The 12,759-nt window shown below is 35.1% G+C and overlaps 1 protein-coding gene across 11 annotated transcripts in view; it reads right to left on the bottom strand.

The window, feature by feature from the left end:
* The window catches only part of TFDP2 (transcription factor Dp-2), a 177,411-nt gene that overhangs the window by 44,566 nt on the left and 120,086 nt on the right, over positions 1-12,759 (bottom strand). For 10 of the 11 annotated variants that reach the window (XM_011221859.3, XM_002916860.4, XM_034661884.1 and 7 more), the window contains 3 exons: positions 12,141-12,244; positions 6,812-6,933; positions 5,328-5,375 (listed from right to left, as the gene is read on the bottom strand). In XM_011221859.3, coding sequence (XP_011220161.1) covers positions 5,328-5,375; positions 6,812-6,933; positions 12,141-12,244 — 274 coding nt within the window. The remainder of the gene's footprint in view (positions 1-5,327; positions 5,376-6,811; positions 6,934-12,140; positions 12,245-12,759) is intronic. The other variant, XM_019797119.2, reaches the window with a different exon arrangement.

Here is a 12,759-nt window from a genome sequence, read left to right as displayed (position 1 = left end):
GACCTTGCAATTCCATTCTTAGGTATGTACACAAGAGAAATGAAAACTTGTTCACAAATGTTCATAGCAGCATCAACTCAAATATCTATCATTAACGAACAAATACACAAAACGCGGCATATTCATACCATGGAATAAAAATGAATAATGTACTAATATATGCCACAACATGGATGAACCTTGAAAATACGCTAAATGAAAGATGCCAATCACAAACTTAATCAAGGCCAGAGTTGTTTCCTTGAGATCAATTCTCTAAGTTTCAGCCCTGGGGAATAAATGTCTTTGGTGTAATATCTATTATGTGGAAATGAAATAGGAGGTACAAGGGATTCGGAGGGTTGGGAAGCTTCAACTGGCCTGGGTGCTCCTTAGTCTTCACTTCATTGCCCTCATTACTTCCCTCACTAATTCATTCTTGCTTTTTATACTTGTCACGTCTAAGCCTAGAGCCTTTCCATTATAAGTGAGTATAGGGGAGAATGGTTTCCATTTCCAGTTCTGACTTCTCCTAAGCATACCTAGGGACGTACATTTCTCTACTATCACTGTCCTTCATTATAATCACATTGACTTTCATCTTCTAATTAGAAAATCTGTATCTCTACCACTTTTTACAGCACTTTCAGAAATTGATTTCCTTTTATTATTTTTTACATGAAAATTTCAATAGGATTTTAGGGGTTGGGGGTGTAAACATGGTGTTCAGTCTATCACCTTAAATTGGAAGCTTACTATCTAAATCTTAAATAGAGTTTACACATTTTCTTAGAATCAAGCTCTTTGAAACACCCAGACCCTCTTTCCAAATAACACCAAAATATGGCCATACAGTATAAATGCTGTGATCTCTATTAGTCCATAAATAAAGAAACCAGTAGGAAGTATTCTTTACCAAATAAAGCCAAATTTAGAAATAATAATAAAAAAAACTAATTGGCATAGTTTGAAATGCATGTTAACTTTTATTAATAATTTCATTTTAAGTATTTAAAATAATTGTACCCAAAGAATATTATCTTTCCATGAACTTAACTGGAAACTATAATCACTCTTTAATATTTTCCCAATAACTTATTTTTATTTACAAAAATATAAAACAGTATACCCCATACAGAAGCTGCAAAAATCTATTTAAACAAGGAATTATATATAATAAGAACTTTATTTCCCATTTAAATGAGCCAACCAGAATGGTTAAATCAGCAAAATAATTTAGTTTGGTAATTCGTAAAATAATTTAGGAAAAAACCCTTTACTTTCCTGGAAGTATGTATCCATCATGTTGCATAGGAGGGGAAGAAGGGGTTTGAAATGGGAAATAAATGTTTATTCCTTATGGATCTTCACTCTCTCCCTCCCTGGGTTATATCATTCAAGCCTGAGACCATTTACATGCTGATGATACTACTTATATACTCATGATACTATCACTTAGATAACTAATAAACTTATTGAACTTCACATATCCAAAACAAAATTCCTTCCCAAACCTACTCTGAACTACAGTAAATGTAAACGGCATAAATATTCACCCAGCTATTCATACAAAAAACAAGAGCCATCCTTTATTTCTCCTCTTCCTTCCTTCAATCTATCAATACATCTTGTTGGTTCTACCTCCTCCATCGTTTATCGATTTTTTCCTATCTCCACCGACAGGCCGCTGCCCCTGCAATAGTCTTCTGATTTTCCTGCTTCTTTTTTGTCTCCTTAGAATCCATTTATCCCTCAGCAGTCAGTGTGACTTAGATCATGCCATTTCCCTGCTTAAAATCCTCCTTAAAGAGTGTCTATGTGGCTCAGTGGGTTAGGCATCTGCCTTCGGCTCAGGTCATGATCCCGGGGTCCTGGGGTCAGGCCCTACTTCGGGTCCCTGCTCAGCAGGGAGTCTGTTTCTCCCTCTCCCTCTGCTACACACACACACACACACACACACACACACACACACACACACTCACTCTCTCTCTCTCAAACAAATAAATAAAAGCTTAAAAAAAAAATTCCTCCTTAGAGAAAAGAAACCAAACTCCCTACCAGGACCTACAAGGCCTTTCTTTCATCATGATCTGACTCCTGCTTACCTCTCTCCATCCTCATCTCGCTCTTTGCCTGTCTCACCAACTCCAGGCCACGGTGCTTCCCCAAATACATCAACCTGGTTACTCATTAGGGAGGTTCACATTTGCAGTTCCCTGTGCCCAGAATCCCTGGCTCCCCCACCTCACCTAAGATATTTACATGCCTGACTTCTTTACTTTCAAATATCACCTCCTTAGAGAGGACTTCTCCAAGGTAGCTGCCATTACCTTTCTTATTTTTTTTTTTGTCTACATCTAACATAATCTAAAATGATCTTATTTATTTACCCGCCCAACACACAATATAAGCTTTCTAAGGGCAGACTTCTCTATCTTGTTTATTATTCTCCCCAATACTTAGAACATAAAAGTTAATAGATATTCAAAACGTTTGCTGAATGAACAATTTCCTAAACATTGCTGAAGCAATACAGACATTAACTATACTGAGTTTGATTATTAGCTTATTATAGTTTAAATTATATTAGTTAATTATAATATTAGTTTATTGTAAGTGGAGTTTTAACTTTCCATCAACGCAAAGATAATAATATTACATGAGCATAAAGGAAGAATACAACACCACTGTGCTACATCTTATTCATTTAAGATAGGAACAGAGACAAGCACCCACAGGCTGCCATCAGTGCCTGTGGGGCACCCAGGACCCTCTTCCCTCAGTAGAGGTCCCAAAAGGAAAATCAGATCTATTTGGAAGAGATGCATGCAGAAGACACCATCAGATTCTGTCCAAGGAGGAAAGAGAAAGTGAACAAACATCTTTTAGGATTAAAACTCCAGACAAGACCAAAAAGGGGGTTTTCAGCTTCTTCTACAAGCTCTTTGAAAAGAAGCCCAGTGGAACAGAATACAGGGAAAAAAAACTCATGAGAATCCCTAAATGGATCTTTCACCCACCAAACAAAATTTCTTCAGAAACTGTCTCTCACAATGATCTTAACACAGGAACAGCTGTGTAATACCTACTTAAAGTTGTACTGTCAAGTCGTAAGATGATGTATAAATCAGTTATGATTTGTTATAAATTTATATAAAGTTATAATTTATATAAGTTTAGTTACAGATACATCAATATGTGGATGTATAAATCCCTGAAGAAAATGAATACAAATACCAACATGATACTAAATCAACATACAAGACACAGAAGAGATAAAGACCAGTCTACGTTTGAGAGCTAGCTTACTGAACCTCTCAATACTGGGAGAAAGGAAACAAAGAAGTTTCACAGCATTACAGAAAAACACAATGCATTTGGAGGAAAATAAACTTTGTAAAACAGTAACAACAACAACAACAAAATCACATATAGTAATCTTTGGACATGATTGTGGGGGTTGGGGGGGATTCACTAAAGTTATATTAAAAAAATAAAAAGAATAAAAATCACTAGGAAAAAAAAAGTCACTATATCATATGCAAAAAGGGAGAGTTCAATCAATGTTTATACCAACAAATTTAATCTGGCACTTCTATATGTGATCTTTAGAGGTCTCTCTTAGGAAGGAGTGTAAAGAGAATCTTGTTTTCTTATACTGTTTGCAGTAAGTGCCACCCACCGTAACTAATGAATAGTACCATTTTAAGGCCTTAAACATTGCTAAATACATCTGCATGAACTTGTACTGCTGCCCTTTCCGAGGATAAACACAAAAAAAGACCAGTAGGACTCGGAAAGAGGAATTTCCATTAGAGAGAAAAGAGTACTTTGCTCTGTATCTCTGTATGATACAGCAGTTCCTCAGACATGATTTTATCTGTTCTAAACAGTTAAGAACCAAGAAGCAAGCAACAAATGCCACAAAGGAACTAAAGTACAGCTGGTAGATACGCAAGAAAACACACATTTTAAAATATACAGCCTCAAGGTCCTAACTCAGAGTCTTTACATTTTTATTTCAGGCTGAATTCTAACACATTTGGCCATCTAGTTTCTCAGTACATAGCAAATCAGAGGTAGCAAACTAGAAAATAGAGAAGACAGAAAACTATTTATTATACTGAAAGCAGATGACCTAACAAAAGAAAAGAGAAAACCAAGATTTACTGTCTGCTTGCTAGAACTCACAATTATAAGTCAAAGACAGAACTACCAGTATAGTATGCCACCACGGAAATTACTTCTAAAGTGAACAAATGAGGTTTTGAATCCTTTATCTTACGATTTCTTTTTCTTATGGAAAGATGAAATGCTAAAATGATAAGGAGCAGAGAAAGGCTGGGTAAGGGTATTTTACAGATGAGAGCAGATGACCTAACAAAAGAAAGGAGATTTCCACTGGAAAAAGGAGTTACAAAATCTTAGAATCAAAAATAAAATTCAAAAAGCATAGCTGGCAAAGTTTAATTTAAATAAAAACAACTCTGGGATGCCTGGGTGGCTCACTCAGGTGTCTGACTCTTGATTTCGGCTCAGGTCATGATCTCGGGGTCGTGAGATCGAGCCCCATAACGGGCTCCGCTCTAGCGGAAAACCTGCTTCTCTCCCTCTACCTCTGCCCCTCCCCCCAATGTGTGCATCCGTGCTCTCTCTCAAATAAATAAATCTTTAAAAATAAAAGTAGTAACAACCTGACAAAATTCCTGCCTCGAAGACAATGAGTCTTATTTTAACACAGTGCAACATTAATATGGTACCTCATATAGTAAGTGGTTTACATGGCACACTGAACTTTAAGTTCAAATAATGACCCTACAATGATTGCTTTTAACCCTGGAGCGTCTGACTTGGTAGGCATTCAAACTGCATTCAACACTCCACAGGTGATTCCGACAAACACTGAGAAGCACTGTCCTAATAGTCTAAGGAAAGGTCACAGCGTATTTGACATATTAGTTAAGAAAGAAGTGAGAACTTACTATAATCTTTAAATGTGTTCAAATAAAACTTGTTTTTAAAAGGTTTGGGCACATTGAGGTAATGTGGTGTACTCACTCTGGTAGAATACTTCATCTCCCAAAAGGAGGGAGAGGGCTAAATGACATACTACCAATAGCCAATCTACTCATAGGATAATTTCTTTTGAAACCATGCAAATATAATGAATACATGTAATGATAAGTGAAGGAGAACACTCAGTTAAGGCGTGAAAGAAAGGCAGCAACTCAATGAAGCTGAAGTTACGTGAAGAAAAACAGCTCTAATTAAACTAGAATAATCTGGACACAAAACTCCTCTCTATCCAGTAGCATCTCCCAAACAAAATACTTAATACTTATACTCACCTTTCTGAAAAATCAGAATCTATAAATTCTCTAGCTCGTTTTCTATCACTAAAAAGAAAAAAAAAGACAGCATAAAAAGAACAGGTATTTAAACACAATTTTATTTCACGAATAATTTATTGTAACCTGTCTAATTCCACAGCAAATATATCCAAAATCTAACACAATCTAACAAATAGAAATGTTTTATCATAGGACCAAGAAATCACAACATAATAAATTTTACCACAGGATCAAAAAGATCACAATATAACAACACGGTCTGAAATGAGCTCAATGAAAACAGGAAGAAAATACTGCAGAGTCAGAACGGAGAAGGCACAGAAAAGTATTAGTCACTATGTAATAACTGAGCAATCATTCCACCCCCAATATAAAGCACAGCTGGGGCTGACAATATCTAAACCCTGGTCATCTCCAAAGCGAGCCAGCACGACTAGCACAGGTTTGGCTTTCATGTTATAATCTCTCAAGGTTATGCAGAAATCCAAGGTAACTTTCAGATCCTACATGGGATAAGGACTGAATAAAGGCCAGAATTACAGGTGTTTGTGTCATTTCATCCCCTTCGATAGTGAAAAAGTATGTATACATGTGAAACTCTTCTGTCTCGTGTGTGCGTGTGTGTGTGTGTGTGTGTGTGTACATATGAACATGTATATGGCTTCAAACACTTTGCCAGGATTATTCCACTAACTCATTTAATATCCTGGAAACAAGAAAGTTCTTATAAAACCAAGATTTACTGTCTGCTTCCTAGAACTCACAATTAATAAGTCAAAGACAGAACTACCAGTATAGTATGCCACCACGGAAATTACTTCTAAAGTGAACAAATGAGGTTTTGAATCCTTTATCTTACGATTTCTTTTTCTCTTATGGAAAGATGAAATGCTAAACTGATAAGGAGCAGAGAAAGGCTGGGTAAGGGTATTTTATGGGCAGAGATGAAACATGTAAAAGTTTGACACTAAAGTGGTAAATGAATAGCACAAAGGATACTGATTTAATTGTCCGGTGTTTCAAAAGGATCAAGAAAAAAAACTCAGTAAAATTTTTAATATTTTTGGCCTCTTTTTCCTAGTTCATTTTCTGGTATTTAAGGAAACAAAAATTCACAGCGGAAATTCTGAGTACAGCCAACATTTAATATGTAATTCTTCTCTTAAGTTTGTTAAAACAATATAAAATATAGAATTTGAATCTCCCAAGCAGTTAAATGTCATAATCATAAAAAGCCGTCCATTTTCAGAGTTGGAAAGTCAGAAGATTCAGGTACAAATTACTGTATTTAAAAATGGTTGCTCCATAAATGATTTATATCTAAGATATAAAGTGAAATAAAATAGGTGGTTTTAAAGGCAACACATTAGTTTTTAAGGACTAGGCCAACATCAAACAAGAATGGAAGACAAAACAGTGAGAGGGAAAGATCACAGCTTAAGAAAGAGTTTTAAAAATGGTAATTTGAACCACACTCTTACCCTGGGACCCAGCCAGTAGCTTCTGCGATGTGTGTCTGAGTAACCATTGCTGGTGCAGGGGTATACGGACTCCCAATCAGAACACTTCCTGAACTGGTTAGTCTCTGTGGTGTGCTTATAATCTATGAAGTGAGGACACAGAAAATAACATTCTTAGTTATTAAGAAATGCTACGAGCAGAAAATAATGTTGACTGCTAAGCTACATATAAGGAGGAAATCTTATTGCCTAAAATGCACTTAATATCAATCATCTAAAACATAAGATTTTCACTCACTTATATTCTAGGATCTTAAAGCGCAAGTAATTGAACATTGACATGAGGTCACAATACAGGTTTTGGCAAGTGAACAGCAATTTGGAAGGATTAAGTTGGCAGCTAACAATGTTTTAAAAATCAGAAAAACAAAAAGCTTTCTTTGAAATTATAGAACCTAACTGCAGTTGAACTTGATGTATTCAAACTAGGGCAAGAGTAAATCAGATCTTCATGTTCAAAATATACACAAAAGCATTATACAATTTGGATTATTATAACAGATGTAATTTTATCTTCTTTTTTCCAGAGCATTTCCTTATGTCATTAAATACTCTTCAAAGACATTTTAAAGACAGTGAAACATTTCAATCATGCGGATTTATTATCCCCTACTGTTAGATACATATGGATACTCAATTATCCAATATTGTAAGCAATGCTGTGATGAACATTTTTGTACAATGATCTTGGCCCTAGTATCTATTTCCTAAGGACAGACTCTAGGAAGGTAATTAATGGAACTAAGGATAGACTTTTAAAAAGAGTTTCTTGATAGGTACTACCAAAATCGCTGCCCAGGACTTCACCAGTAAATAGACCATGTTTTTTCCAAAAATGTTAATAATAATTAGTACAAAAAAACAATTTAGCATTGTACTGGTATCTTTTTAAGTATTTTTGTCAAAAAAATAAGGGTATGCTCCAGTGAGTGGGGGTATTAATGCAACAATATTGGCCCCACATTGGTAACCATTGAAGAACGAGCTGCTGGGCTAACAGAGATTCTCTCGCTCTTCTTTTTCTTTCCAACTCCAAGACACAGGACCGCCCTCACCGGGCAACCCCAGATCTTTGGATCTCCTAAAGGGAAGAGATTCTATCTTCGTATACTTTTGAAAATTTCCATAACAGTAAGGTTTTGTTTAAAGTACCAATTAAGAGAGAAAAACATCTACATGGGCTACATACAATTTTTAAATGACAGATCTTAAAAGAAATAGTTCTATTTCTATCACCTGATGTGTCCAAATACGAATTAATTAATTAATTAATTAATAGTTCTATTTCTATCACCTAATTCGTCCAAATACGAATTAATTTTTGTATCCCTTATCAAATGACACCTGTTTCTGCAGGCAGGGTCTAACTCCAGTCATTAAGTTAGTTTTTAATTTGCTCTATAAAGAACAACGGGAAGGATTCATTTGCCTTTCAAGCTTAGTTCAGCCTTGGTTATTAAAGTCTCATCAACATTTATTCATTTACTAAACATTTAAGAACGTTAGTTACCTCTGTTTGTGTATGGCATTTTGCCAATTTGGAGCTAGGGAGATGTTACTATATACAAATGCCTAGCAAATAATTTTAATAAGTTAATTCGATAGTTAAAAAAATAAAAACAAAAGACAATAAATACTGATAGATGTCTGGAGAATTCTGATTCTCTACAATATTCCAGGGATTATTAGATGAGGAATTCGGAAACTTACCTCATGAGAAAATATGAACACTGGACAATGGGTTTGTATCTCCTACCCTTCTACACACCCCACCCCACCTCCGCACCTCCATTTCAGTGTAAGATCTTTAAGGGTAGATCAAATGTTTGCAGAGCCTAGCACAGGGCTAGGAGATATTCAGAGAAAAGGCACAATAAATATTTGATGAACGGAGACAGAAGACCCATCTGTAAAAATGAAAAAAGTAGCTTCTCTGTTCATTAACATGCCAGAAAGGACTACATCAAACCCAGTAAGAAAATACAAGTTAAAAGACATAGTTCTCACCAATCACTACATCACATATTCAGGAGTCCTGTATCATGCTGACCTTGAGTGTGAAGCTTAAGAAGGAAAATTTGAGTACTTAATCAGTCTCTGGTCTGCTCTATTTCTAGAATAGGAGTCTCCACAAAGCTATCCTAAGCACCCAGACTTACCCTTGAGATAGACTGCATTATTTGTGCAGTATCAGTATTACTAAGTTCTTTTTCTGTATCTATTATTAAGTAGCCTACAGGCTCAGTTTACCTGATTTAAAGGACTTTGTAGAAAAAAAAAGAAGAGAAGAGGAAGGGAAACAGGACACAGAAAAAAACTGGTTATCATTACTGAGAAAGGCTTTGGAAATGAATTGCTATGTTCTGGTTTATTTTTTCTTCCTCAATCAGAATGTTAGCTGATAGCCTTTGCTGATCTGACAGTAATTATCAATATTCTGTTCTTTTCTCTTAGCCTAGTGCCTGGTATGCACTTCATAGCAGAAATCCTCAATAAACATTTCCTGAATGAACAAACTGGAGGGATGATATACTTCAATTAAAAAGACAAGTTAGAAGTTCACGTGAGATGCAATGAATTCCTAAATTAGGACAATGACAGTGAACCTTAAGAAACAAAATCAAAGAAAACCCAACAGAACTTGATCGACCACCGAATACATGAAAATTATACAGGTGATGAGTCAGGTATGTTTTATAAAACTGAACCTTAATTTTGAAATCCCAATTGAAATTAGAGGTAATTACTTCTTATATTCAGTTGATCTGATAAGGAAAATAAACTTTTGTTTTAAATTCCAGCACCTACTTCCCCCCATCCCAAAGACATCCTTAATTTAAATGTAATCATGCAGTTTTTTGACAATGGATTACAGTTGAGCTATGAAAATCATATAGCAATTGAACCTCATTCTGAAGATTTTCTACCTTCAATCAATATATCTTACATACTACTGCCATCTACAGTAAGAACAGCCAAGAAATTGTTACAGCCTTGTATGATAGCTACACGGGTGGTGAACAGAATAAAACAGAGTTGTTCAATCACTATGTTGTATACCTGAAACTAATGTAACATTTTGTGTCAATGATACTTCAATTATAAAAAAAGAAAGCCAAGAGAGCATCTGTATTTCGAAGGGAAAAAGGATCTATACAATTATTAAGTATTACATTGAAGGATTTTATTATTTCACAAAATTTTAGTTTTCACTATAAGAACCATGTACTTTTTAACCATGTTAAAATAAGGATGGTTATGAGATTATATGACAAGATACCTTTAAGTTAAAGGGCAAGTATTCCAAGCTAAAACAGTTATTGTTAAACTAGTTTCTATAAACAAAAACAACCTTCTTGGGACTTTCTGAAATTCTATCTACCATTAAGACTTGGCTTAAAAAGAGACATGTGAAATTTAAAGGGCAAGTAGAGAAAGATAACAGAAAGAAGCAGATTTTAAAAAAGAGGCTTTAGTCAAGAGTTTTCCAACTTAGAAAAAATGCTTTTAAATCACAGATGAGAGACTGAAGGTGAGGGGACAATATTCAAAAGAGATAAACAAGAGAAGAGAGAAATGGTTCTAACTGGGATTCTACAACAATTAGGAAGTCAAAAAGAAAGCTTTCATTTCTGTCCAAGAACTGCGAACTGTAAAAAGTACCTCAGTATTAAGGATACAAATTAAGGCCTGGTTTTAAGAGGAGCCCCAAATCTCCTTTCCTTCTTCTGACCTTTGTTTTGCTGATTCTGAGGTTTGTAGTAATGAGGTAAGTAGTATACAAGACTACTTACCATTGTCAGAACTGAGGTGTAACAGTAATTACATGTATAGTAACTCAAATTGACAATGGAAAGAAAAACTGTTTCCAAAAAAAGAATTCAAATTTAAGCCATAGCAGTATCACTAAAATATTGACAGGAAATAGTCTCTTGAAACAGAGGAGTACTGTTAGGGAGAAACTCTAAGAGTTCAGAGATGTTTATTTAATTTTGGTGTTTATATAATCACATTTCAAAATACAGACTTTAAAGTCAGGTGCCTTATCTCATTTACAACTACTGCAGTGGCTGGTGAGAAGCAAAAGCATAATAAATGGTTGAAATATACCCTAACTACCTTGAAATGGGGACACTTACCTGAGCTTAAGTCTCCATGAGGTTTGGAGCTAGACTACATTCTTCACATAGTTACAATAAATTGTGCAAGATCTTTAGCTTGAATTCTGTAGATAATTAACAGTCCTCAAGTGATCAAGAAAAATGTCATGTCTTGAATGTCTTAAAATCTTAAAGATTTGCTGAAACCACTAAGTATGTTAAAAGATATATTTTTTGCCTAAATAATTTTGCATTTAACAGAGTCCACAGTACTGAGTATTATGGGCAAAATTTATCCTTCCTGCTCTATAGATGAGAACATGCAAGCACTGACAATGAAGAGTTACCTGTTCAAGTGCTTACATGCTTTTGCTAAAGGCGGCTGAGACCATTAAATTAAGTATAGTTTCTAGGGTAACTGCATGTGACTTTGCTTATAAATAAGGCTTTTCTAAAAGTGCTATATAGGGGTGCCTGGGTGGCTCAGTTGTTAAGCATCTGCCTTCGGCTCAGGTCATGACCCCAGGGTCCTTGGCTCAAGCCCCGTACTGCACCGCGCTCCCTGCTCAGCGGGAAGCCTGCTTCTCCCTCTCCCACTCCCCCTGCTTGTGTTCCCTCTTTTGCTGGCTGGCTCTCTGTCAACTAAATAAATAAAATCTTTAAAAAAAAAAGTACTATACACGTCAAGCTCTAGCATAATTAATGGAATACCTTCAGAGAAACAGTTAAATATTTTCCATTTTGCATTCATTTTTTCTACTACTAAAGACTGATAGCTCTGGATATAGATTAAATGTTGGGTCATATTCAATTTATATTAGAGTACATAGCTTAGGGCAGTAAAGCTTACTGTATAAGAAAGAAGAGAAGAATAAAACATAATAGATTTCAAATCAATTTAATCAAACTAAAAACAAGAGAAGCCTACCATAGGGAGCAGGCAAAAACCCTGATATTACATATCCAGGATCCAGGCTCAAATACACAAACATTAAACACTGAAGAGCACAAAGCCTTTCTTTTCCTCAAGACTTAATCAGTTACATTCTGATAAAAACAAAACTTTTTAAAAAAGTGAATGAGTTAAGAAGTGAACTGGAATTTTTGTCCAGTATCTTTAGTACAATTATCCTTTAAATTAGTCTTGCCTAAGCAAAATGTCAAATTCTAAGATTTGATGGTTTTCTTACCATTTGGGGTCCAACATTCACATTTATTGGTCCTAAGGTTTTTGGTAAAATCTTTGTTGGTGAGTTGGTGCTGGAAACTGGAAACGCAACAAATGAAATGTTACCTGAAATGATATCAAAATATTAGGTTAGGGTGGGGGAATGGGATAAACTGGTGATGGGTAGTAAGGAGGGCACGTATTGCATGGTGCACTGGGTGTTATACGCAACTAATGAATCATCAAACTTTACATCAGAAACCAGGGAGGTACTGTATGGTGACTAACATAATATAATAAAAAACATTAAAAAAATATTAGGTTAATGTTCTGCAATGTCAAGGTCACCTTCTATCTATATCTTAATAATTAAGTTAAAATAAGAAGCCTTACTGAAAAGCCATTCTAATGATTGCTTTCTTGAAGTGTACAATTAGTTCTGCTAAATAGGAAAACTGTAAAATAAATAGTTCAGGCTATCTGACAATTAACTACTGGACTTTTAGTGGGTTTTCAGAGGAAAAAATATTTAGAGAATACATACTGCAAATCATAGTTTGATTCAGAGTTGAGAAATCTAGTTAGGTCTTCATTAGGCATCACAGAACAAAAAAAAGTATGAAGTAGATATGAAGTAAAAT

Source organism: Ailuropoda melanoleuca, chromosome 6 (genome assembly GCF_002007445.2).
Source record: "Ailuropoda melanoleuca isolate Jingjing chromosome 6, ASM200744v2, whole genome shotgun sequence".
NCBI lineage: Eukaryota > Metazoa > Chordata > Mammalia > Carnivora > Ursidae > Ailuropoda > Ailuropoda melanoleuca.
Note: the sequence above shows the minus strand (reverse complement) of the source record. Positions and strands in the feature narration are given on the sequence as shown.